The sequence below is a fragment of the Daphnia magna genome, unplaced genomic scaffold (genome assembly GCF_020631705.1).
Source record: "Daphnia magna isolate NIES unplaced genomic scaffold, ASM2063170v1.1 Dm_contigs397, whole genome shotgun sequence".
Lineage (NCBI taxonomy): Eukaryota > Metazoa > Arthropoda > Branchiopoda > Diplostraca > Daphniidae > Daphnia > Daphnia magna.
Genome location: NW_025533293.1, coordinates 1 through 27,667, shown reverse-complemented (window position 1 = coordinate 27,667; position 27,667 = coordinate 1). Strand labels below are relative to the sequence as shown.

The window sequence follows — 27,667 nt, the reverse complement described above, 5'->3', positions numbered from 1 at the left end:
GTAGAACTGATTCCCGCGCATCAAATTTTTTCATTTTCTAGTCCTTTTTTGAGTGTCGAACCCCTTGGTTGCAATAAGCCACTTGTTTCTCTCTCTCGATGGCTATTAAATTAAAGCATTAAAAACAATGCAGAAGGAAAATTTCCTTTGTTATCAACTTACACGGGCTCTGTCCGGGACTTTAGGGGAGTGAGGGAGCTTCTGAATTATGACGTCATAATCGTGCGAGAAGGCGATACCCTATGATGTTGTCTGACGAAGTGGGAAGGGGATGACAAGAAACATCAATCTATGTGACATCTTTAACATTTCACATAAATCGGAAGGCTAGGGTCATAAATAAAAGCAAGCTGAGAGTAAAATTTCTGAGAATCGTATTGAATAAATAAAAATCATTTCTAATTTCTTAACATACTTATCGTTTGATAATTAGCGAAGACGACAGTTTCTTCACGCTTTCAACCGCAAGACACTTGCTAGGGCACTGTAGACAAGAAATCTGCAACATGAAGGCTATTGTAAATCAAACTTAGCTTTTGTTTTTACAACCTGTTTTTTTTTTCACTGGAAAGGCGGTACCTTCTTCTGACGTCAATAATAATATAGTTGTTTTTCTATTTTGCTCCTTTTCACCAACGACCTGTTTGCGAACCTGCGTCAGCATTTCAAGGACATGCTTACCAGTCCCACCTAAAGCTGATTTTAAAAACCTACCATTCATGTTGTATATTGGAAGAAAAAAAGAATAATGTTCATTTTTATATGTAATGTGCTAGTCCTTTCAAAAGAAAAATGAACCAGCCAAACCAGTTTGTCGATCGGATGTCTTGGGTACAAAATAATTCCCCTGCTGTATCCATGTCACCTTTTACCCTCTCAGATCCGCTTTAAATCCGTCCTACTCCTAAGTTCCGGGCTGTTCAATCTATATTTCTGCTAATGGTCTTTTCTCTTGGTTTCGTAATCGCAACATCCATTTGCCTTAAATACGAGAGCGGGTAGAAACCTAGCTTCAGTACGTTGCTAACAACCAACTGTGGATCAATAGTCTCCCCGTCACGTTCAGTAAACTTCTTTTGGTTTATATTTTAAACCTATCATTGCTTCAACTACGGCAGTTAAAAAGTAACAGTTCAAGGTAATTAATAATCATATTAAACGTATATACCATTTACTGGATGTGACAGTGCTCGCTGACCTTTTGGTATGGGTGTTAGTGAAGCATTCAAACTGTGATCAATGAATTAGTCGCCAGCGTGCGCGTTACTTGCCTTTTCTTCGACAATTACTTGAATTGTTTTGCTTTCCAAGTTGGTTTTGGATGAGTAAAGACCCAGATGTTATATCTTTCAGTTGGTGTAAATACGCAAGGAGTTCAACAGTCGTGACGGGTTTCAAAAGAATAATCCAGATCTTTTTTTATCCGTCTGCAGGAATTCTCTACAATGCTAAGCTGCAAAACATTCTTCCAGACTTATGTTAGTCCGAAAATGAAGACGTTGGTCATTGTCTTAACTCCACTACTGCTCCTGCCATTAATTTTCAATGGAGCGGTAAGAACATTATTAGCTACCACAAATTCTAGAAAAAACAAAACAATTATTGTATAAAACGATTAATAGGAGGCCAGAGCCGGTTACTGTGTCTTACTCATGACAATTTTTTGGCTTACGTCGGCACTTCCCGAAGCAGTTACTAGTCTCTTGCCAATTGTACTTTTCCCGCTGTTGGATATTCTAAGTACGTCCGAAGTCTGCGCTCTCTACATCAAACAATCCAACATTGTCTTCTTTGGAGGCGTCGTGCTAGCACTAGGCGTCGAAAGATCAAATCTGCACCGTAGAATTGCACTCAGAGTCATCCTCACTTTTGGCACCAATCCTCGATGGTATAACATCCGCTTCAAAGCCTTTACCTGTGGCTACATGTTCTTTATCTCTTCAATAGGTTGATGCTGGGGTTCATGTCAGTTAGTATGTCGCTGTCTTTGTGGATCTCCAACTCCGGAGTTACAGCCATGTTGATCCCTATTGTGAATGCGGTAGTCGATGAGCTGTTTCATGTAATAAATACATACTTTTTTTTAATTTTTACCCTACTAGACAGTACAAGTAACCTATATAAATTTTAATCACCTGATCTTAATAGGACTCCATGGATGTAGAAATGGGAGCCAATAGCCTGGCGTCTCAACATTCCTCTATCGTCACCCTCCAGGAGACGGACAGCCAACAAAACAGTGGTAAAAGTCTTGACATTTTATTATTTAGTTACTTAGATATCTGATTGTTGAATTTCGATATGACAGCAGTAGATCGAATGACATCAAGCAAAAGGTCAAAGTTCCATTTCTCATTGCCGTCAGCTACGCCGCCAGCCTCGGTGGAACTGGCACCTTGATCGGCTCCGGAGCTCCATTGGCTTTCAAAGGAATTTTTGAAGAGTAAGAAAACGAATGAAATAATAACATGAGCGATTGTTTTCAATAAAGAGTGTTTACTTCACTAGCTTGTACGGTTCGGACACCGGATTAAGCTTTGCTACTTGGATGGCCATTGGTGTACCCGTTGCACTAATCACCACTCTTCTAGCTTGGATTTGGCTTCAAGTCTTGTTCGCAGCTGACTTCAAGTATTACGATCACCAAAGAGGCTCACTGTCGAAACAACAAAATTATTGTGTCAATTCATTTTAGGTCAACTGCAGATGATGACTGTGGTATGAGGAACAAAGAGGACATCAAGTCGTCCATTCGCAACCAATACACAGAGCTAGGACCAATGACCTACTACGAGAAATCCATTCTGTTTCTATTCGGTTTGCTCATCGTTTTGTGGGTCTCGAAGGATCCTCAGTTCATGCCTGGTTGGGAAGATCTGTTTCATCAAGAGTAAGTTTTTTTTTCATAATTACATACCACAGGCGGATTAACTAACGAACAACGTTTGACAGGAACCGGATTGGGGACGGCACTGTAGCCATTGCCGTTGTTGTTCTCGCTTTTATTCTGCCCTCAGAACCTAATTTCTTGTGCTTCCGCAAAGCGGGCGAAGGTAACGACAGCAAATTAATTAGGCAGAATTAAAAATCGCCAAAGAGACTTACCGGTAGTGATATTTTTATTTTAGAATCCAGCTCCAGTCCAGCTTTGCTAGAATGGAGTTACGTTCAGAGAAAATTCCCGTGGAGTGTTCTTCTTCTTCTAGGAGGTGGCTACGCCATCAGCGACGCTTCTAAAGTCTCTGGACTGTCTGTTCTGCTTGCCAACTATCTTTCTTCTTTGGCTACTTTGCCTCCATTCGCCGTTCTGTTGATCATGTGTTTCCTGACCTCTGCTATTACGGAAATAGCTTCGAACACAGCAATCGCGTCCATCCTGCTTCCCATAGTAGCCCAGATTGTAAGATACATCCTGCAATTTTTATAACATGATCACAAACTCGATTATTAAATTTGTCTTTTTCTTTCACAGACCGAGGTGGCTAAATTGAATCCACTTTACCTGATGATGCCCGTCACCTTCAGCTGCTGCCACGCGTTCATGCTGCCTGTTGGCACACCTTCCAATGCGATGGTTTTCTCTGCTGGAAAGATGAAACCTGGAGACATGGTATTACATTTCTAATCACCTGTTTGTATATTTAAAAAAATTATCATGAAAATATTATTTACAGATGAAAGCTGGAGCAGTTATGAAAATCATCAGCATCTTTGTTTTATGCAGCATCATGGAGACAGTCGGTGTTGCGATCTTTGGTCTCAGCAATTCACAACAGTCTAGCTGTATCGAATAAATAGGCTAGCTGTATCGAAAAGACTCGCCACTCAGCCGTTCATCCGCAGGCACCTTCAATCGAAAAGGAACAAACCTAAAAAGAAAGAATGTTATTATTTCTCCATCGCTTTCCTCTTCTGCCAAAACAAAAGGCAAATTCGTCATTCTAGTGATTTAAATCCATTTATTCGCAGAAACGTACTATTGTTATGCCGGTCATAAAAAAAAAACTAAAATGCAAAAGTGATATAGTTTGTTTAAAATGTTAACTTTTACGCTTTGTAAATAAGGAAGTCATAAACTTGTTGTGTAAATAAATCTGGGGCCACTTAATATCTTAGAAAAGTTTTTTAATCATGACGAGAAGACTTGCTATTTCACTTGATCCGCCCTCGCGCAAATAACTAACATTTAACTTCGCAAGTATAGTTGCCAAACCTGCGGTAATCAGAGACTCGAACTGAACACAATGAAACCAGGAGGTTGAAACGATAGTTCCAGGCACAAAATACATTTCCGCTTTTGTTGGGTTGCTGACGTCAACTTTCATTAGAAGATAACAAAATTGAAACGTTGATGTTGCAAAGTATGCGCTGTACCTTGTGCGGCCGGTCATCCATCAAAACCTTTAGAATTTTGGCGAAGGCGAAAGTGAACGCGTTGCTAATTAAAATCAGCTGATTGTTATCACTAGTTTATTGCTTGCCTACAATAACTGTAAGCCAAAGCAACCCAAAGCAACCTTAAAGACCTTTTCAACCGGAAGCATTACAGTTACTGGTAAATCATCTGTAAATCTCGTTCCATTTGCCAACTGTTGTTCACACATTTTACCTTTCATTATAGCGCCTTGCGTAGGTAACGTCCAATCGGCCATCGAACACATATACCCCTTGGTGTTTGAATTTCTTAAAGAACGATCTCCTGAAGATATACGAACAATGCAAGCTCCCAAACGGTCGCGCGGATTCAAACGCAAGTGTTCCTCTGATTTCGGTTTCGGAGCTGACGAAGAGTGTTTCACTGTAGACGTTGATAATGAAGAAGAGGAGGAAGAAGCCTTTGATAGTGACCAGAGCCATGATTAGAAAACAGCAAATAATTAATTAGAATATCACAGCAATCAAATCGTGGGACGAGTTTTGACAAGCTGATCGGACTCGTGGAAATGTCTCTGGTGCTTTTCCTTCCTGAATCCGTTTGGCCTCTTCGCTGTCAGTACGACCAAACCTTTCAGCTTTCACTTTTTCGATCCCAACAACCTTGTATACTATAATTTTTTTTTTAACTAGGAGTGCTAGGCAAAAATAAACCTGATTTTCGGAATTCTCGTTCAATTTTGAATGGAAATCATGAATTTTTAACTAAATCTAGAATTTAGCCAAAATTGAAAAAGTGGGAAGGGTATAGCCTTCCCACTTTTGTCAAAATCTGCAAAAACGGACATCTCTTGGAATTCAATAAAAATTACACTGTATACACAAAATTGAACGCTGATTTTGACAGTAGTATAAGTTTTCCCGTGGGCTGAGTAATTAACGAAATTTACGTAACAAAAGTGCAATTCGCTTTTATCTTCCGTTTTCTACCTAATTAAAAAAACTAGAAGTGCTAGGCAAAAATAAACCTGATTTTCGGAATTCTCGTTCAATTTTGAATGGAAATCATGTATTTTTAACTAAATCTAGAATTTAGCCAAAATTGAAAAAGTGGGAAGGGTATAGCCTTCCCACTTTTGTCAAAATCTGCAAAAACGGACATCTCTTCGAATTCAATAAAAATTACACTGTATACACAAAATAGAACGCTGATTTTGATAGTAGTATAAGTTTTCCCGTGGGCTGAGTAATTAACGAAAGTTACGTAACAAAAGTGCAATTCGCTTTTATCTTCCGTTTTCTACCTTATTAAAAAAACTAGAAGTGCTATGCAAAAATAAACCTGATTTTCGGAATTCTCGTTCAATTTTGAATGGAAATCATGTATTTTTAACTAAATCTAGAATTTAGCCAAAATTGAAAAAGTGGGAAGGGTATTGCCTTCCCACTTTTGTCAAAATCTGCAAAAACGGACATCTCTTGGAATTCAATAAAAATTACACTGTATACACAAAATTGAACGCTGATTTTGATAGTAGTATAAGTTTTCCCGTGGGCTGAGTAATTAACGAAATTTACGTAACAAAAGTGCAATTCGCTTTTATCTTAAGTTTTCTACCTAAATTTAAAAAACTAGAAGTGCTAGGCAAAAATAAACCTGATTTTCGGAATTCTCGTTCAATTTTGAGTGGAAATCATGTATTTTTACCTAAATCTAGAATTTAGCCAAAATTGAAAAAGTGGGAAGGGTATAGCCTTCCCACTTTTGTCAAAATCTGCAAAAACGGACATCTCTTGGAATTCAATAAAAATTACACTGTATACACAAAATTGAACGCTGATTTTGATAGTAGTATAAGTTTTCCCGTGGGCTGAGTAATTAACGAAATTTACGTAACAAAAGTGCAATTCGCTTTTATCTTAAGTTTTCTACCTAAATTTAAAAAACTAGAAGTGCTAGGCAAAAATAAACCTGATTTTCGGAATTCTCGTTCAATTTTGAGTGGAAATCATGTATTTTTACCTAAATCTAGAATTTAGCCAAAATTGAAAAAGTGGGAAGGGTATAGCCTTCCCACTTTTTTTTGTCAAAATCTGCAAAAACGGACATCTCTTGGAATTCAATAAAAATTACACTGTATACACAAAATTGAACGCTGATTTTGATAGTAGTATAAGTTTTCCCGTGGGCTGAGTAATTAACGAAATTTACGTAACAAAAGTGCAATTCGCTTTTATCTTAAGTTTTCTACCTAAATTTAAAAAACTAGAAGTGCTAGGCAAAAATAAACCTGATTTTCGGAATTCTCGTTCAATTTTGAGTGGAAATCATGTATTTTTACCTAAATCTAGAATTTAGCCAAAATTGAAAAAGTGGGAAGGGTATAGCCTTCCCACTTTTGTCAAAATCTGCAAAAACGGACATCTCTTGGAATTCAATAAAAATTACACTGTATACACAAAATTGAACGCTGATTTTGATAGTAGTATAAGTTTTCCCGTGGGCTGAGTAATTAACGAAATTTACGTAACAAAAGTGCAATTCGCTTTTATCTTAAGTTTTCTACCTAAATTTAAAAAACTAGAAGTGCTAGGCAAAAATAAACCTGATTTTCGGAATTCTCGTTCAATTTTGAGTGGAAATCATGTATTTTTACCTAAATCTAGAATTTAGCCAAAATTGAAAAAGTGGGAAGGGTATAGCCTTCCCACTTTTGTCAAAATCTGCAAAAACGGACATCTCTTGGAATTCAATAAAAATTACACTGTATACACAAAATTGAACGCTGATTTTGATAGTAGTATAAGTTTTCCCGTGGGCTGAGTAATTAACGAAATTTACGTAACAAAAGTGCAATTCGCTTTTATCTTAAGTTTTCTACCTAAATTTAAAAAACTAGAAGTGCTAGGCAAAAATAAACCTGATTTTCGGAATTCTCGTTCAATTTTGAGTGGAAATCATGTATTTTTACCTAAATCTAGAATTTAGCCAAAATTGAAAAAGTGGGAAGGGTATAGCCTTCCCACTTTTGTCAAAATCTGCAAAAACGGACATCTCTTGGAATTCAATAAAAATTACACTGTATACACAAAATTGAACGCTGATTTTGATAGTAGTATAAGTTTTCCCGTGGGCTGAGTAATTAACGAAATTTACGTAACAAAAGTGCAATTCGCTTTTATCTTAAGTTTTCTACCTAAATTAAAAAAACTAGAAGTGCTAGGCAAAAATAAACCTGATTTTCGGAATTCTCGTTCAATTTTGAGTGGAAATCATGTATTTTTAACCTAAATCTAGAATTTAGCCAAAATTGAAAAAGTGGGAAGGGTATAGCCTTCCCACTTTTGTCAAAATCTGCAAAAACGGACATCTCTTCGAATTCAATAAAAATTACACTGTATACACAAAATAGAACGCTGATTTTGATAGTAGTATAAGTTTTCCCGTGGGCTGAGTAATTAACGAAAGTTACGTAACAAAAGTGCAATTCGCTTTTATCTTCCGTTTTCTACCTTAATTTAAAAAACTAGAAGTGCTAGGCAAAAATAAACCTGATTTTCGGAATTCTCGGTCAATTTGGGTTGAAATCGATGTATCATTTATTTTTACTTAAATCTAAAATTTAGCCAAAATTGAAAAAGGAAAGATCTTCCCACTTTTGCTTCAAAATCTGCAAAAACGGACATCTCTTGGAATTCAATAAAAATTACACTGTATACACAAAATTGAACGCTGATTTTGATAGTAGTATAAGTTTTCCCGTGGGCTGAGTAATTAACGAAATTTACGTAACAAAAGTGCAATTCGCTTTTATCTTAAGTTTTCTACCTAAATTTAAAAAACTAGAAGTGCTAGGCAAAAATAAACCTGATTTTCGGAATTCTCGTTCAATTTTGAGTGGAAATCATGTATTTTTACCTAAATCTAGAATTTAGCCAAAATTGAAAAAGTGGGAAGGGTATAGCCTTCCCACTTTTGTCAAAATCTGCAAAAACGGACATCTCTTGGAATTCAATAAAAATTACACTGTATACACAAAATTGAACGCTGATTTTGATAGTAGTATAAGTTTTCCCGTGGGCTGAGTAATTAACGAAATTTACGTAACAAAAGTGCAATTCGCTTTTATCTTAAGTTTTCTACCTAAATTTAAAAAACTAGAAGTGCTAGGCAAAAATAAACCTGATTTTCGGAATTCTCGTTCAATTTTGAGTGGAAATCATGTATTTTTACCTAAATCTAGAATTTAGCCAAAATTGAAAAAGTGGGAAGGGTATAGCCTTCCCACTTTTGTCAAAATCTGCAAAAACGGACATCTCTTGGAATTCAATAAAAATTACACTGTATACACAAAATTGAACGCTGATTTTGATAGTAGTATAAGTTTTCCCGTGGGCTGAGTAATTAACGAAATTTACGTAACAAAAGTGCAATTCGCTTTTATCTTAAGTTTTCTACCTAAATTTAAAAACTAGAAGTGCTAGGCAAAAATAAACCTGATTTTCGGAATTCTCGTTCAATTTTGAGTGGAAATCATGTATTTTTACCTAAATCTAGAATTTAGCCAAAATTGAAAAAGTGGGAAGGGTATAGCCTTCCCACTTTTGTCAAAATCTGCAAAAACGGACATCTCTTGGAATTCAATAAAAATTACACTGTATACACAAAATTGAACGCTGATTTTGATAGTAGTATAAGTTTTCCCGTGGGCTGAGTAATTAACGAAATTTACGTAACAAAAGTGCAATTCGCTTTTATCTTAAGTTTTCTACCTAAATTTAAAAAACTAGAAGTGCTAGGCAAAAATAAACCTGATTTTCGGAATTCTCGTTCAATTTTGAGTGGAAATCATGTATTTTTACCTAAATCTAGAATTTAGCCAAAATTGAAAAAGTGGGAAGGGTATAGCCTTCCCACTTTTGTCAAAATCTGCAAAAACGGACATCTCTTGGAATTCAATAAAAATTACACTGTATACACAAAATTGAACGCTGATTTTGATAGTAGTATAAGTTTTCCCGTGGGCTGAGTAATTAACGAAATTTACGTAACAAAAGTGCAATTCGCTTTTATCTTAAGTTTTCTACCTAAATTTAAAAAACTAGAAGTGCTAGGCAAAAATAAACCTGATTTTCGGAATTCTCGTTCAATTTTGAGTGGAAATCATGTATTTTTACCTAAATCTAGAATTTAGCCAAAATTGAAAAAGTGGGAAGGGTATAGCCTTCCCACTTTTGTCAAAATCTGCAAAAACGGACATCTCTTGGAATTCAATAAAAATTACACTGTATACACAAAATTGAACGCTGATTTTGATAGTAGTATAAGTTTTCCCGTGGGCTGAGTAATTAACGAAATTTACGTAACAAAAGTGCAATTCGCTTTTATCTTAAGTTTTCTACCTAAATTTAAAAAACTAGAAGTGCTAGGCAAAAATAAACCTGATTTTCGGAATTCTCGTTCAATTTTGAGTGGAAATCATGTATTTTTACCTAAATCTAGAATTTAGCGCCAAAATTGAAAAAGTGGGAAGGGTATAGCCTTCCCACTTTTGTCAAAATCTGCAAAAACGGACATCTCTTGGAATTCAATAAAAATTACACTGTATACACAAAATTGAACGCTGATTTTGATAGTAGTATAAGTTTTCCCGTGGGCTGAGTAATTAACGAAATTTACGTAACAAAAGTGCAATTCGCTTTTATCTTAAGTTTTCTACCTAAATTTAAAAAACTAGAAGTGCTAGGCAAAAATAAACCTGATTTTCGGAATTCTCGTTCAATTTTGAGTGGAAATCATGTATTTTTACCTAAATCTAGAATTTAGCCAAAATTGAAAAAGTGGGAAGGGTATAGCCTTCCCACTTTTGTCAAAATCTGCAAAAACGGACATCTCTTGGAATTCAATAAAAATTACACTGTATACACAAAATTGAACGCTGATTTTGATAGTAGTATAAGTTTTCCCGTGGGCTGAGTAATTAACGAAATTTACGTAACAAAAGTGCAATTCGCTTTTATCTTAAGTTTTCTACCTAAATTTAAAAAACTAGAAGTGCTAGGCAAAAATAAACCTGATTTTCGGAATTCTCGTTCAATTTTGAGTGGAAATCATGTATTTTTACCTAAATCTAGAATTTAGCCAAAATTGAAAAAGTGGGAAGGGTATAGCCTTCCCACTTTTGTCAAAATCTGCAAAAACGGACATCTCTTGGAATTCAATAAAAATTACACTGTATACACAAAATTGAACGCTGATTTTGATAGTAGTATAAGTTTTCCCGTGGGCTGAGTAATTAACGAAATTTACGTAACAAAAGTGCAATTCGCTTTTATCTTAAGTTTTCTACCTAAATTTAAAAAACTAGAAGTGCTAGGCAAAAATAAACCTGATTTTCGGAATTCTCGTTCAATTTTGAGTGGAAATCATGTATTTTTACCTAAATCTAGAATTTAGCCAAAATTGAAAAAGTGGGAAGGGTATAGCCTTCCCACTTTTGTCAAAATCTGCAAAAACGGACATCTCTTGGAATTCAATAAAAATTACACTGTATACACAAAATTGAACGCTGATTTTGATAGTAGTATAAGTTTTCCCGTGGGCTGAGTAATTAACGAAATTTACGTAACAAAAGTGCAATTCGCTTTTATCTTAAGTTTTCTACCTAAATTTAAAAAACTAGAAGTGCTAGGCAAAAATAAACCTGATTTTCGGAATTCTCGTTCAATTTTGAGTGGAAATCATGTATTTTTACCTAAATCTAGAATTTAGCCAAAATTGAAAAAGTGGGAAGGGTATAGCCTTCCCACTTTTGTCAAAATCTGCAAAAACGGACATCTCTTGGAATTCAATAAAAATTACACTGTATACACAAAATTGAACGCTGATTTTGATAGTAGTATAAGTTTTCCCGTGGGCTGAGTAATTAACGAAATTTACGTAACAAAAGTGCAATTCGCTTTTATCTTAAGTTTTCTACCTAAATTTAAAAAACTAGAAGTGCTAGGCAAAAATAAACCTGATTTTCGGAATTCTCGTTCAATTTTGAGTGGAAATCATGTATTTTTACCTAAATCTAGAATTTAGCCAAAATTGAAAAAGTGGGAAGGGTATAGCCTTCCCACTTTTGTCAAAATCTGCAAAAACGGACATCTCTTGGAATTCAATAAAAATTACACTGTATACACAAAATTGAACGCTGATTTTGATAGTAGTATAAGTTTTCCCGTGGGCTGAGTAATTAACGAAATTTACGTAACAAAAGTGCAATTCGCTTTTATCTTAAGTTTTCTACCTAAATTTAAAAAACTAGAAGTGCTAGGCAAAAATAAACCTGATTTTCGGAATTCTCGTTCAATTTTGAGTGGAAATCATGTATTTTTACCTAAATCTAGAATTTAGCCAAAATTGAAAAAGTGGGAAGGGTATAGCCTTCCCACTTTTGTCAAAATCTGCAAAAACGGACATCTCTTGGAATTCAATAAAAATTACACTGTATACACAAAATTGAACGCTGATTTTGATAGTAGTATAAGTTTTCCCGTGGGCTGAGTAATTAACGAAATTTACGTAACAAAAGTGCAATTCGCTTTTATCTTAAGTTTTCTACCTAAATTTAAAAAACTAGAAGTGCTAGGCAAAAATAAACCTGATTTTCGGAATTCTCGTTCAATTTTGAGTGGAAATCATGTATTTTTACCTAAATCTAGAATTTAGCCAAAATTGAAAAAGTGGGAAGGGTATAGCCTTCCCACTTTTGTCAAAATCTGCAAAAACGGACATCTCTTGGAATTCAATAAAAATTACACTGTATACACAAAATTGAACGCTGATTTTGATAGTAGTATAAGTTTTCCCGTGGGCTGAGTAATTAACGAAATTTACGTAACAAAAGTGCAATTCGCTTTTATCTTAAGTTTTCTACCTAAATTTAAAAAACTAGAAGTGCTAGGCAAAAATAAACCTGATTTTCGGAATTCTCGTTCAATTTTGAGTGGAAATCATGTATTTTTACCTAAATCTAGAATTTAGCCAAAATTGAAAAAGTGGGAAGGGTATAGCCTTCCCACTTTTGTCAAAATCTGCAAAAACGGACATCTCTTGGAATTCAATAAAAATTACACTGTATACACAAAATTGAACGCTGATTTTGATAGTAGTATAAGTTTTCCCGTGGGCTGAGTAATTAACGAAATTTACGTAACAAAAGTGCAATTCGCTTTTATCTTAAGTTTTCTACCTAAATTTAAAAAACTAGAAGTGCTAGGCAAAAATAAACCTGATTTTCGGAATTCTCGTTCAATTTTGAGTGGAAATCATGTATTTTTACCTAAATCTAGAATTTAGCCAAAATTGAAAAAGTGGGAAGGGTATAGCCTTCCCACTTTTGTCAAAATCTGCAAAAACGGACATCTCTTGGAATTCAATAAAAATTACACTGTATACACAAAATTGAACGCTGATTTTGATAGTAGTATAAGTTTTCCCGTGGGCTGAGTAATTAACGAAATTTACGTAACAAAAGTGCAATTCGCTTTTATCTTAAGTTTTCTACCTAAATTTAAAAAACTAGAAGTGCTAGGCAAAAATAAACCTGATTTTCGGAATTCTCGTTCAATTTTGAGTGGAAATCATGTTTTTTTACCTAAATCTAGAATTTAGCCAAAATTGAAAAAGTGGGAAGGGTATAGCCTTCCCACTTTTATCAAAATCTGCAAAAACGGACATCTCTTGGAATTCAATAAAAATTACACTGTATACACAAAATTGAACGCTGATTTTGATAGTAGTATAAGTTTTCCCGTGGGCTGAGTAATTAACGAAATTTACGTAACAAAAGTGCAATTCGCTTTTATCTTAAGTTTTCTACCTAAATTTAAAAAACTAGAAGTGCTAGGCAAAAATAAACCTGATTTTCGGAATTCTCGTTCAATTTTGAGTGGAAATCATGTATTTTTACCTAAATCTAGAATTTAGCCAAAATTGAAAAAGTGGGAAGGGTATAGCCTTCCCACTTTTGTCAAAATCTGCAAAAACGGACATCTCTTGGAATTCAATAAAAATTACACTGTATACACAAAATTGAACGCTGATTTTGATAGTAGTATAAGTTTTCCCGTGGGCTGAGTAATTAACGAAATTTACGTAACAAAAGTGCAATTCGCTTTTATCTTAAGTTTTCTACCTAAATTTAAAAAACTAGAAGTGCTAGGCAAAAATAAACCTGATTTTCGGAATTCTCGTTCAATTTTGAGTGGAAATCATGTATTTTTACCTAAATCTAGAATTTAGCCAAAATTGAAAAAGTGGGAAGGGTATAGCCTTCCCACTTTTGTCAAAATCTGCAAAAACGGACATCTCTTGGAATTCAATAAAAATTACACTGTATACACAAAATTGAACGCTGATTTTGATAGTAGTATAAGTTTTCCCGTGGGCTGAGTAATTAACGAAATTTACGTAACAAAAGTGCAATTCGCTTTTATCTTAAGTTTTCTACCTAAATTTAAAAAACTAGAAGTGCTAGGCAAAAATAAACCTGATTTTCGGAATTCTCGTTCAATTTTGAGTGGAAATCATGTATTTTTACCTAAATCTAGAATTTAGCCAAAATTGAAAAAGTGGGAAGGGTATAGCCTTCCCACTTTTGTCAAAATCTGCAAAAACGGACATCTCTTGGAATTCAATAAAAATTACACTGTATACACAAAATTGAACGCTGATTTTGATAGTAGTATAAGTTTTCCCGTGGGCTGAGTAATTAACGAAATTTACGTAACAAAAGTGCAATTCCGCTTTTATCTTAAGTTTTCTACCTAAATTTAAAAACTAGAAGTGCTAGGCAAAAATAAACCTGATTTTCGGAATTCTCGTTCAATTTTGAGTGGAAATCATGTATTTTTACCTAAATCTAGAATTTAGCCAAAATTGAAAAAGTGGGAAGGGTATAGCCTTCCCACTTTTGTCAAAATCTGCAAAAACGGACATCTCTTGGAATTCAATAAAAATTACACTGTATACACAAAATTGAACGCTGATTTTGATAGTAGTATAAGTTTTCCCGTGGGCTGAGTAATTAACGAAATTTACGTAACAAAAGTGCAATTCGCTTTTATCTTAAGTTTTCTACCTAAATTTAAAAAACTAGAAGTGCTAGGCAAAAATAAACCTGATTTTCGGAATTCTCGTTCAATTTTGAGTGGAAATCATGTATTTTTACCTAAATCTAGAATTTAGCCAAAATTGAAAAAGTGGGAAGGGTATAGCCTTCCCACTTTTGTCAAAATCTGCAAAAACGGACATCTCTTGGAATTCAATAAAAATTACACTGTATACACAAAATTGAACGCTGATTTTGATAGTAGTATAAGTTTTCCCGTGGGCTGAGTAATTAACGAAATTTACGTAACAAAAGTGCAATTCGCTTTTATCTTAAGTTTTCTACCTAAATTTAAAAAACTAGAAGTGCTAGGCAAAAATAAACCTGATTTTCGGAATTCTCGTTCAATTTTGAGTGGAAATCATGTATTTTTACCTAAATCTAGAATTTAGCCAAAATTGAAAAAGTGGGAAGGGTATATAGCCTTCCCACTTTTTATCAAAATCTGCAAAAACGGACATCTCTTGGAATTCAATAAAAATTACACTGTATACACAAAATTGAACGCTGATTTTGATAGTAGTATAAGTTTTCCCGTGGGCTGAGTAATTAACGAAATTTACGTAACAAAAGTGCAATTCGCTTTTATCTTAAGTTTTCTACCTAAATTTAAAAAACTAGAAGTGCTAGGCAAAAATAAACCTGATTTTCGGAATTCTCGTTCAATTTTGAGTGGAAATCATGTATTTTTACCTAAATCTAGAATTTAGCCAAAATTGAAAAAGTGGGAAGGGTATAGCCTTCCCACTTTTGTCAAAATCTGCAAAAACGGACATCTCTTGGAATTCAATAAAAATTACACTGTATACACAAAATTGAACGCTGATTTTGATAGTAGTATAAGTTTTCCCGTGGGCTGAGTAATTAACGAAATTTACGTAACAAAAGTGCAATTCGCTTTTATCTTAAGTTTTCTACCTAAATTTAAAAAACTAGAAGTGCTAGGCAAAAATAAACCTGATTTTCGGAATTCTCGTTCAATTTTGAGTGGAAATCATGTATTTTTACCTAAATCTAGAATTTAGCCAAAATTGAAAAAGTGGGAAGGGTATAGCCTTCCCACTTTTGTCAAAATCTGCAAAAACGGACATCTCTTGGAATTCAATAAAAATTACACTGTATACACAAAATTGAACGCTGATTTTGATAGTAGTATAAGTTTTCCCGTGGGCTGAGTAATTAACGAAATTTACGTAACAAAAGTGCAATTCGCTTTTATCTTAAGTTTTCTACCTAAATTTAAAAAACTAGAAGTGCTAGGCAAAAATAAACCTGATTTTCGGAATTCTCGTTCAATTTTGAGTGGAAATCATGTATTTTTACCTAAATCTAGAATTTAGCCAAAATTGAAAAAAAAGTGGGAAGGGTATAGCCTTCCCACTTTTGTCAAAATCTGCAAAAACGGACATCTCTTGGAATTCAATAAAAATTACACTGTATACACAAAATTGAACGCTGATTTTGATAGTAGTATAAGTTTTCCCGTGGGCTGAGTAATTAACGAAATTTACGTAACAAAAGTGCAATTCGCTTTTATCTTAAGTTTTCTACCTAAATTTAAAAAACTAGAAGTGCTAGGCAAAAATAAACCTGATTTTCGGAATTCTCGTTCAATTTTGAGTGGAAATCATGTATTTTTACCTAAATCTAGAATTTAGCCAAAATTGAAAAAGTGGGAAGGGTATAGCCTTCCCACTTTTGTCAAAATCTGCAAAAACGGACATCTCTTGGAATTCAATAAAAATTACACTGTATACACAAAATTGAACGCTGATTTTGATAGTAGTATAAGTTTTCCCGTGGGCTGAGTAATTAACGAAATTTACGTAACAAAAGTGCAATTCGCTTTTATCTTAAGTTTTCTACCTAAATTTAAAAAACTAGAAGTGCTAGGCAAAAATAAACCTGATTTTCGGAATTCTCGTTCAATTTTGAGTGGAAATCATGTATTTTTACCTAAATCTAGAATTTAGCCAAAATTGAAAAAGTGGGAAGGGTATAGCCTTCCCACTTTTGTCAAAATCTGCAAAAACGGACATCTCTTGGAATTCAATAAAAATTACACTGTATAGATCTTATTGCAATTCAAAAGTACGCGACAAGCCAAAAGTCGTGCGCAGCTTACGCCGATGCGCACCACTGTGGCCTATAGCTGAACTAAAAATTGTTTTATGCTTGACTATAACCATTCGTACGATGCTTTACCGTTAAGCAGACAGATCGCACTCATGGTCATGACATATGGTTATAGTCAAGCATAAAACAATTTTAATAAAAATTACACTGTATACACAAAATTGAACGCTGATTTTGATAGTAGTATAAGTTTTCCCGTGGGCTGAGTAATTAACGAAATTTACGTAACAAAAGTGCAATTCGCTTTTATCTTAAGTTTTCTACCTAAATTTAAAAAACTAGAAGTGCTAGGCAAAAATAAACCTGATTTTCGGAATTCTCGTTCAATTTTGAGTGGAAATCATGTATTTTTACCTAAATCTAGAATTTAGCCAAAATTGAAAAAGTGGGAAGGGTATAGCCTTCCCACTTTTGGTCAAAATCTGCAAAAACGGACATCTCTTGGAATTCAATAAAAATTACACTGTATACACAAAATTGAACGCTGATTTTGATAGTAGTATAAGTTTTCCCGTGGGCTGAGTAATTAACGAAATTTACGTAACAAAAGTGCAATTCGCTTTTATCTTAAGTTTTCTACCTAAATTTAAAAAACTAGAAGTGCTAGGCAAAAATAAACCTGATTTTCGGAATTCTCGTTCAATTTTGAGTGGAAATCATGTATTTTTACCTAAATCTAGAATTTAGCCAAAATTGAAAAAAGTGGGAAGGGTATAGCCTTCCCACTTTTGTCAAAATCTGCAAAAACGGACATCTCTTGGAATTCAATAAAAATTACACTGTATACACAAAATTGAACGCTGATTTTGATAGTAGTATAAGTTTTCCCGTGGGCTGAGTAATTAACGAAATTTACGTAACAAAAGTGCAATTCGCTTTTATCTTAAGTTTTCTACCAAAATTTAAAAACTAGAAGTGCTAGGCAAAAATAAACCTGATTTTCGGAATTCTCGTTCAATTTTGAGTGGAAATCATGTATTTTTACCTAAATCTAGAATTTAGCCAAAATTGAAAAAGTGGGAAGGGTATAGCCTTCCCACTTTTGTCAAAATCTGCAAAAACGGACATCTCTTGGAATTCAATAAAAATTACACTGTATACACAAAATTGAACGCTGATTTTGATAGTAGTATAAGTTTTCCCGTGGGCTGAGTAATTAACGAAATTTACGTAACAAAAGTGCAATTCGCTTTTATCTTAAGTTTTCTACCTAAATTTAAAAAACTAGAAGTGCTAGGCAAAAATAAACCTGATTTTCGGAATTCTCGTTCAATTTTGAGTGGAAATCATGTATTTTTACCTAAATCTAGAATTTAGCCAAAATTGAAAAAGTGGGAAGGGTATAGCCTTCCCACTTTTGTCAAAATCTGCAAAAACGGACATCTCTTGGAATTCAATAAAAATTACACTGTATACACAAAATTGAACGCTGATTTTGATAGTAGTATAAGTTTTCCCGTGGGCTGAGTAATTAACGAAATTTACGTAACAAAAGTGCAATTCGCTTTTATCTTAAGTTTTCTACCTAAATTTAAAAAACTAGAAGTGCTAGGCAAAAATAAACCTGATTTTCGGAATTCTCGTTCAATTTTGAGTGGAAATCATGTATTTTTACCTAAATCTAGAATTTAGCCAAAATTGAAAAAGTGGGAAGGGTATAGCCTTCCCACTTTTTGTCAAAATCTGCAAAAACGGACATCTCTTGGAATTCAATAAAAATTACACTGTATACACAAAATTGAACGCTGATTTTGATAGTAGTATAAGTTTTCCCGTGGGCTGAGTAATTAACGAAATTTACGTAACAAAAGTGCAATTCGCTTTTATCTTAAGTTTTCTACCTAAATTTAAAAAACTAGAAGTGCTAGGCAAAAATAAACCTGATTTTCGGAATTCTCGTTCAATTTTGAGTGGAAATCATGTATTTTTACCTAAATCTAGAATTTAGCCAAAATTGAAAAAGTGGGAAGGGTATAGCCTTCCCACTTTTGTCAAAATCTGCAAAAACGGACATCTCTTGGAATTCAATAAAAATTACACTGTATACACAAAATTGAACGCTGATTTTGATAGTAGTATAAGTTTTCCCGTGGGCTGAGTAATTAACGAAATTTACGTAACAAAAGTGCAATTCGCTTTTATCTTAAGTTTTCTACCTAAATTTAAAAAACTAGAAGTGCTAGGCAAAAATAAACCTGATTTTCGGAATTCTCGTTCAATTTTGAGTGGAAATCATGTATTTTTACCTAAATCTAGAATTTAGCCAAAATTGAAAAAGTGGGAAGGGTATAGCCTTCCCACTTTTGTCAAAATCTGCAAAAACGGACATCTCTTGGAATTCAATAAAAATTACACTGTATACACAAAATTGAACGCTGATTTTGATAGTAGTATAAGTTTTCCCGTGGGCTGAGTAATTAACGAAATTTACGTAACAAAAGTGCAATTCGCTTTTATCTTAAGTTTTCTACCATAAATTTAAAAAACTAGAAGTGCTAGGCAAAAATAAACCTGATTTTCGGAATTCTCGTTCAATTTTGAGTGGAAATCATGTATTTTTACCTAAATCTAGAATTTAGCCAAAATTGAAAAAGTGGGAAGGGTATAGCCTTCCCACTTTTGTCAAAATCTGCAAAAACGGACATCTCTTGGAATTCAATAAAAATTACACTGTATACACAAAATTGAACGCTGATTTTGATAGTAGTATAAGTTTTCCCGTGGGCTGAGTAATTAACGAAATTTACGTAACAAAAGTGCAATTCGCTTTTATCTTAAGTTTTCTACCAAAATTTAAAAAACTAGAAGTGCTAGGCAAAAATAAACCTGATTTTCGGAATTCTCGTTCAATTTTGAGTGGAAATCATGTATTTTTACCTAAATCTAGAATTTAGCCAAAATTGAAAAAGTGGGAAGGGTATAGCCTTCCCACTTTTGTCAAAATCTGCAAAAACGGACATCTCTTGGAATTCAATAAAAATTACACTGTATACACAAAATTGAACGCTGATTTTGATAGTAGTATAAGTTTTCCCGTGGGCTGAGTAATTAACGAAATTTACGTAACAAAAGTGCAATTCGCTTTTATCTTAAGTTTTCTACCTAAAATTTAAAAAACTAGAAGTGCTAGGCAAAAATAAACCTGATTTTCGGAATTCTCGTTCAATTTTGAGTGGAAATCATGTATTTTTAACCTAGATCTAGAATTTAGCCAAAATTGAAAAAGTGGGAAGGGTATAGCCTTCCCACTTTTGTCAAAATCTGCAAAAACGGACATCTCTTGGAATTCAATAAAAATTACACTGTATACACAAAATTGAACGCTGATTTTGATAGTAGTATAAGTTTTCCCGTGGGCTGAGTAATTAACGAAATTTACGTAACAAAAGTGCAATTCGCTTTTATCTTCCGTTTTCTACCTAAATTTAAAAAACTAGAAGTGCTAGGCAAAAATAAACCTGATTTTCGGAATTCTCGTTCAATTTTGAGTGGAAATCATGTATTTTTACCTAAATCTAGAATTTAGCCAAAATTGAAAAAGTGGGAAGGGTAGCCTTCCCCACTTTTCAAAATCTGCAAAAACGGACATCTCTTGAAATTCAATAAAAATAACACTGTATACACAAAATTGAACGCTGATTTTGATTGTAGTATAAGTTTTCCCGTTGGCTGAGTAATTAACGAAATTTACGTAACAAAAGTGCAATTCACTTTTATCTTCCGTTTTCTACCTAAATTTAAAAACTAGAAGTGCTAGGCAAAAATAAATAATAGCCTTCCCACTATTGTCAAAATCTGCAAAAACGGACATCTCTTGGAGTTCAATAAAATATATGATTTTTATTCAAAATCAAACGCGGATGTCGAAAATCAAGTTTTTTAAAACCCGGAATCTGTACTTAAAGAGTTATTCAAATTCAACGTGGGCTCTCTGTAGAAATAGACAGGCTTTAAGTCATGCTTTGTCAAATGCAGTCGCTTTGTAGTTAGCGATGCCAGCAGTATATGCTTTGATAATATTGTGACCCCGATTCACGAGTACTTGTGTGCTGCTTATGTTAGCTGACCTCTCTAATTCGCCAAACGTGAAAACAAACTTGATTTTTGTTACTGTGTTCAACTATGAATTGATATCATTCATTCCGTTCGATTCAGAGAATGCATAGTAACGGGAAAACCATTATTTTTTTCCAAACTTGGTTATAACAGAACAGGAGTAATCCAAGCACCTGATGGTCCTAAAATGTCGAAAGTGATCTTATAGTCCCGAATTTTATTTTTATCGCGTGGCGTAGTCAATTTTCGGTATTTCACGCCATGATAAACCCAAACCAATTGCTAGTTTCTGGCCTTTTTGGTGTATTCAACATACAGTTATTAAAACCGTATGATGCTGACTCCCAAACTTTACGCGTACAAGCTTACAGACGTTCACTTCACTTCGTTTACTGACGTTTGTAAGGACTTGTATTTGTTGGTTTTAATTATTACTGTAGAACATGGTTTGAAAATATATGAAGTCTATTGATTGATGGGTTTAAATTTAATTGAACGTAATTACAATTGTTATGGAGTTGAGCAAGTAAACGTGGAGGTTTGCGACTTACCGATGGGACTCATTATCAACATAAGGCAGACTGCGGTAACCGAATACGTTCAAGGTAAATATACAACGCAAATGAAAACAAATAGCACCAAGTTGACGCCACCTAGGTCTTCAACAAAAAGACTCAAGAAAACAACCGGCAAATCCTACTCCCAAGTCGTCTTCAAAGCCGGCTCCCGACCCCACTAGGATAGTGCCTAAGCCAGTGCCAAAGCCAGTGCCTAAGCCGGTGCCTAAGCCAGTGCCTAAGCCAGTGCCTAAGCCAGTGCCTAAGCCAGGCCGTAAGCCAGTGCCGAAGCCAGTGCCGAAGCCAGTGCCGAAGCCAGTGCCGAAGCCAGTGCCGAAGCCAGTGCCGAAGCCAGTGCCGAACCCAGTGCCGAAGCCAGTGCCGAAGCCAGTGCCGAACCCAGTGCCGAAGCCAGTGCCGAAGCCAGTGCCGAAGCCAGTGCCGAAGCCGACTCTCAATCCCACACCTGCCACAACAAAATCATCTCCTGTTCCACCACTGTCGGACATGAAACCTCCAATAACTTCAAGACAGCCGCAGCAGGCCAACAGAGATATGGCACGTCCTATCCAAAGCAACGAAAGCACGAAACCAGCCAGTGCTAGAAAAAAACCCGTCATTAAACCAAGGGCTGTCCCCAAATTTCAGCAGCCGGTGGTAGAGGGAGTTGCAGACGAACCTGGCGATGAAACTGAGGACGGCGACAGTGAGCCGGAGGTAGAGGGAGTTGCAGACGTACCTGGCGATGAAACTGAGGACGGCGACAGTGAGCCTGTGGTAGCCGCTAAACCTCCTAGAAAGGTGCACAAAACTACCGATAAGGTATCTTGGAATCAGGTCTGGAGAAATGTCTTGAGATTTTACTGCTGTCTCTGCTACCCATAAAAATCTTGCTGCTACAACCCAGACAAAACCCCAGAGCGTTAATGACGAAGCAGAATAAGAATCGTTCGAAGAAACCTGTTGTTCTAAATGAAAAATTTGGATTTGAATAAAATGCATTAACACTTGACATGTTTGTCTCTTAATTCGTTCTCACCTTGTAATCCTTGCGTTGCAATAAGCCACTTGTTTCTCTCTCTCGATGGCTATTAAATTAAAGCATTAAAAACAATGCAGAAGGAAAATTTCCTTTGTTATCAACTTACACGGGCTCTGTCCGGGACTTTAGGGAGTGAGGGAGCTTCTGAATTATGACGTCATAATCGTGCGAGAAGGCGATACCCTATGATGTTGTCTGACGAAGTGGGAAGGGGATGACAAGAAACATCAATCTATGTGACATCTTTAACATTTCACATAAATCGGAAGGCTAGGGTCATAAATAAAAGCAAGCTGAGAGTAAAATTTCTGAGAATCGTATTGAATAAATAAAAATCATTTCTAATTTCTTAACATACTTATCGTTTGATAATTAGCGAAGACGACAGTTTCTTCACGCTTTCAACCGCAAGACACTTGCTAGGGCACTGTAGACAAGAAATCTGCAACATGAAGGCTATTGTAAATCAAACTTAGCTTTTGTTTTTACAACCTGTTTTTTTTTCACTGGAAAGGCGGTACCTTCTTCTGACGTCAATAATAATATAGTTGTTTTTCTATTTTGCTCCTTTTCACCAACGACCTGTTTGCGAACCTGCGTCAGCATTTCAAGGACATGCTTACCAAGTCCCACCTAAAGCTGATTTTAAAAACCTACCATTCATGTTGTATATTGGAAGAAAAAAAGAATAATGTTCATTTTTATATGTAATGTGCTAGTCCTTTCAAAAGAAAAATGAACCAGCCAAACCAGTTTGTCGATCGGATGTCTTGGGTACAAAATAATTCCCCTGCTGTATCCATGTCACCTTTTACCCTCTCAGATCCGCTTTAAATCCGTCCTACTCCTAAGTTCCGGGCTGTTCAATCTATATTTCTGCTAATGGTCTTTTCTCTTGGTTTCGTAATCGCAACATCCATTTGCCTTAAATACGAGAGCGGGTAGAAACCTAGCTTCAGTACGTTGCTAACAACCAACTGTGGATCAATAGTCTCCCCGTCACGTTCAGTAAACTTCTTTTGGTTTATATTTTAAACCTATCATTGCTTCAACTACGGCAGTTAAAAGATAACAGTTCAAGGTAATTAATAATCATATTAAACGTATATACCATTTACTGGATGTGACAGTGCTCGCTGACCTTTTGGTATGGGTGTTAGTGAAGCATTCAAACTGTGATCAATGAATTAGTCGCCAGCGTGCGCGTTCCTTGCCTTTTCTTCGACAATTACTTGAATTGTTTTGCTTTCCAAGTTGGTTTTTGGATTGAGTAAAGACCCAGATGTTATATCTTTCAGTTGGTGTAAATACGCAAGGAGTTCAACAGTCGTGACGGGGTTTCAAAAGAATAATCCAGATCTTTTTTTATCCGTCTGCAGGAATTCTCTACAATGCTAAGCTGCAAAACATTCCTTCCAGACTTATGTTAGTCCGAAAATGAAGACGTTGGTCATTGTCTTAACTCCACTACTGCTCCTGCCATTAATTTTCAATGGAGCGGTAAGAACATTATTAGCTACTACAAATTCTAGAAAAAACAAAACAATTATTGTATAAAACGATTAATGGGAGGCCAGAGCCGGTTACTGTGTCTTACTCATGACAATTTTTGGCTTACGTCGGCACTTCCCGAAGCAGTTACTAGTCTCTTGCCAATTGTACTTTTCCCCCTGTTGGATATTCTAAGTACGTCCGAAGTCTGCGCTCTCTACATCAAACAATCCAACATTGTCTTCTTTGGAGGCGTCGTGCTAGCACTTAAGGCGTCGAAAGATCAAATCTGCACCGTAAAGTGCACTCAGAGTCATCCTCACTTTTGGCACCAATCCTCGATGGTATTAACATCCGCTTCAAAGCCTTTACCTGTGGCTACATGTTCTTTATCTCTTCAACAGGTTGATGCTGGGGTTCATGTCAGTTAGTATGTCGCTGTCTTTGTGGATCTCCAACTCCGGAGTTACAGCCATGTTGATCCCTATTGTGAATGCGGTAGTCGATGAGCTGTTTCATGTAATAAATACATACGTTTTTTAATTTTTACCCTACTAGACAGTACAAGTAACCTATATAAATTTTAATCACCTGATCTTAATAGGACTCCATGGATGTAGAAATGAAGCCAATAGCCTGGCGTCTCAACATTCCTCTATCGTCACCCTCCAGGAGACGGGACAGCCAACAAAACAGTGGTAAAAGTCTTGACATTTTATTATTTAGTTACTTAGATATCTAATTGTTGAATTTCGATGTGACAGCAGTAGATCGAATGACATCAAGCAAAAGGTCAAAGTTCCATTTCTCATTGCCGTCAGCTACGCCGCCAGCCTCGGTGGAACTGGCACCTTGATCGGCTCCGGAGCTCCATTGGCTTTCAAAGGAATTTTTGAAGAGTAAGAAAACGAATGAAATAATAACATGAGCGATTGTTTTCAATAAAGAGTGTTTACTTCACTAGCTTGCTACGGTTCGGACACCGGATTAAGCTTTGCTACTTGGATGGCCATTGGTGTACCCGTTGCACTAATCACCACTCTTCTAGCTTGGATTTGGCTTCAAGTCTTGTTCGCAGCTGACTTCAAGTATTACGATCACCAAAGAGGCTCAATGTCGAAACAACATAATTAATGTGTCAATTCATTTTAGGTCAACTGCAAATGATGACTGTGGTATGAGGAACAAAGAGGACATCAAGTCGTCCATTCTGCAACCAATACACAGAGCTAGGACCAATGACCTACTACGAGAAATCCATTCTGTTTCTGTTCGGTTTGCTCATCGTTTTGTGGGTCTCGAAGGATCCTCAGTTCATGCCTGGTTGGGAAGATCTGTTTCATCAAGGAGTATTTTTTTTTCATATTTACATACCACAGGCGGATTAACTAACGAACAACGTTTGATAGGAACCGGATTGGGGACGGCACTTTAGCCATTGCCGTTGTTGTTCTCGCTTTTATTCTGCCATCAGAACCTAATTTCTTGTGCTTCCGCAAAGCGGGCGAAGGGTAACGACAGCAAATTAATTAGGCAGAATTAAAAATCGCCAAAGAGACTTACCGGTAGTGATATTTTTATTTTAGAATCCAGCTCCAGTCCAGCTTTGCTAGAATGGAGTTACGTTCAGAGAAAATTCCCGTGAGGTGTTCTTCTTCTTCTAGGAGGGGGCTACGCCATCAGCGACGCTTCTAAAGTCTCTGGACTGTCTGTTCTGCTTGCCAACTATCTTTCTTCTTTGGCTACTTTGCCTCCATTCGCCGTTCTGTTGATCATGTGTTTCCTGACCTCTGCTATTACGGAAATAGCTTCGCAACAATCAACGTCCATCCTGCTTCCCATAGTAGCCCAGATTGTAAGATACATCCTGCAATTTTAACTATTTATAACATAATCACAAACTCGATTATTAAATTTGTCTTTTTCTTTCACAGACCGAGGTGGCTAAATTGAATCCACTTTACCTGATGATGCCCGTCACCTTCAGCTGCTGCCACGCGTTCATGCTGCCTGTTGGCACACCTTCCAATGCGATGGTTTTCTCTGCTGGAAAGATGAAACCTGGAGACATGGTATTACATTTCTAATCACCTGTTTGTATATTTAAAAAAATTATCATGAAAATATTATTTACAGATGAAAGCTGGAGCAGTTATGAAAATCATCAGCATCTTTGTTTTATGTAGCATCATGGAGACAGTCGGTGTTGCGATCTTTGGTCTCAGCAATTCGCAACAGTCTATCTGTATCGAATAAATAGGCTAGCTGCATCGAAAAGACTCGCCACTCAGCCGTTCATCCGCAGGCCCCAATTCAATCAAAGAAACAAACCTAAAAGAAAGAATATTATTATTTCTCCATCGCTTTCCTCTTCTGCCAAAACAAAAGGCAAATTCGTCATTCTAGGGATTTCAATCCATTTATTCGCAAGAAACGTACTATTGTTATACCGGTCATAAAAAAAAAACTAAAATGCAAAAGTGATATAGTTTGTTTAAAATGTTAACTTTTACGCTTTGTAAATAAGTAAGTCATAAACTTGTTGTGTAAATAAATCTTGAGCCACTTAATATCTTAGAAAAGTTTTTTAATCATGACGAGAGGACTTACTATTCCACTTGATCCGCCCTCGCGCAAATAACTAACATTTAACTTCGCAAGTATAGTTGCCAAACCTGCGGTAATCAGAGACTCGAACTGAACACAATGAAACCAGGAGGTTGAAACGAATAGTTCTAGGCACAAAATACATTTCCGCTTTTGTTGGGTTGCTTGACGTCAACTTTCATTAGAAGATAACAAAATTGAAACGTTGATGTTGCAAAGTATGCGCTGTACCTTGTGCGGCCGGTCATCAATCAAAACCTTTAGAATTTTGGCGAAGGCGAAAGTGAGCGCGTTGCTAATTAAAATCAGCTGATTGTTATCACTAGTTTGTTGCTTGCCTACAATAACCTGTAACCAAAGCAACCCAAAGCAACCTTAAAGATCTTTTCAACCGGAAGCATTACAGTTATAGGCCTACTGGTATTAAATCATCTGTAAATCTCGTTCCATTTGCCAACTGTTGTTCACAATTTTACCTTTCATTATAGCGCCTTGCGTAGGTAACGTCAATCGGCCATCGAACACATATACCCCCTTGGTGTTTGAATTTCGTAAAGAACGATCTACCTGAAGATATACGAACAATGCAAGCTACCAAACGGTCGCGCGGATTCAAACGCAAGTGTTCCTCTGATTTTGGTTTCGGAGCTGACAAAGAGGTCTCGCAACATTAAAATTTAGCTGTTTTCTAGAATTAAATACCCTTAATTTAATATTAAAATGTAGCTAGTTCATTTACCTTTAACAAAAAATTATTGCTAGTATCCTTTGGTAAATTGGGAAGGTTTCACAAATTTTTTTGCGATCCCCTTTTTTCCCTATAAGGATTCCTCAGAGGAAAAACGGACTCGTAACAAACATGGCGAAATCCGCAAGAGTGCGTTCACAAATAGGGAGGGGGTACGCGTCAATCACTTGCTCTATACGGAAAAATTTTCCCGAGGTTCACCCTGGAAAAGAGTCAGCGACCCCTCGCATTTATCTTCCGTTTTCTACCTAAATAAAAAAACTAGAGAAGTGCTAGGCAAAAATAAACCTGATTTTCGGAATTCTCGTTCAATTTTGAATGGAAATCATGTATTTTTAACTAAATCTAAATTTAGCCAAAATTAAAAAGTGGGAAGGGTATAGAGCAGTAAAAGCATCCTACGTTGCACGTTCTCCACAAATGCAAAAATCTCATTTGTCTCCAAGTTGTTCTGCTGCGGCTGCGGCGTCTTATGGAGAAACCAACTTCTTCATGT

At 35.7% G+C, this 27,667-nt stretch overlaps 2 protein-coding genes, 1 long non-coding RNA gene and 1 pseudogene across 3 annotated transcripts; all 4 read left to right on the top strand.

Moving 5' to 3' along the window:
• The first annotated feature begins 631 nt into the window (after positions 1-631).
• On the top strand, positions 632-4,108 carry LOC116919043 (solute carrier family 13 member 5). The gene is made up of 12 exons (XM_045167917.1): positions 632-1,138; positions 1,434-1,553; positions 1,623-1,888; positions 1,948-2,062; positions 2,149-2,229; positions 2,271-2,443; positions 2,509-2,631; positions 2,696-2,890; positions 2,953-3,053; positions 3,129-3,400; positions 3,473-3,610; positions 3,675-4,108. Exons 2-12 carry the CDS (start codon positions 1,446-1,448, stop codon positions 3,792-3,794), a joined length of 1,692 nt encoding a protein of 563 aa, XP_045023852.1. The 5' UTR covers positions 632-1,138; positions 1,434-1,445; the 3' UTR covers positions 3,795-4,108.
• Positions 4,109-4,507: 399 nt separating this feature from the next.
• Positions 4,508-4,684, top strand: LOC123468636. The gene is made up of 2 exons (XR_006642337.1): positions 4,508-4,555; positions 4,622-4,684. It is a non-coding gene; the product is annotated as an uncharacterized LOC123468636 (long non-coding RNA).
• Positions 4,685-4,716: 32 nt separating this feature from the next.
• LOC123468642 (protein TsetseEP-like) lies at positions 4,717-22,201 on the top strand. The gene is made up of 3 exons (XM_045167916.1): positions 4,717-4,843; positions 21,245-21,331; positions 21,384-22,201. Exons 1-3 carry the CDS (start codon positions 4,717-4,719, stop codon positions 22,166-22,168), a joined length of 999 nt encoding a protein of 332 aa, XP_045023851.1. The 3' UTR covers positions 22,169-22,201.
• Positions 22,202-23,890: 1,689 nt separating this feature from the next.
• Positions 23,891-26,120, top strand: LOC123468640 (annotated as a pseudogene).
• The last annotated feature ends 1,547 nt before the right edge of the window (positions 26,121-27,667 follow it).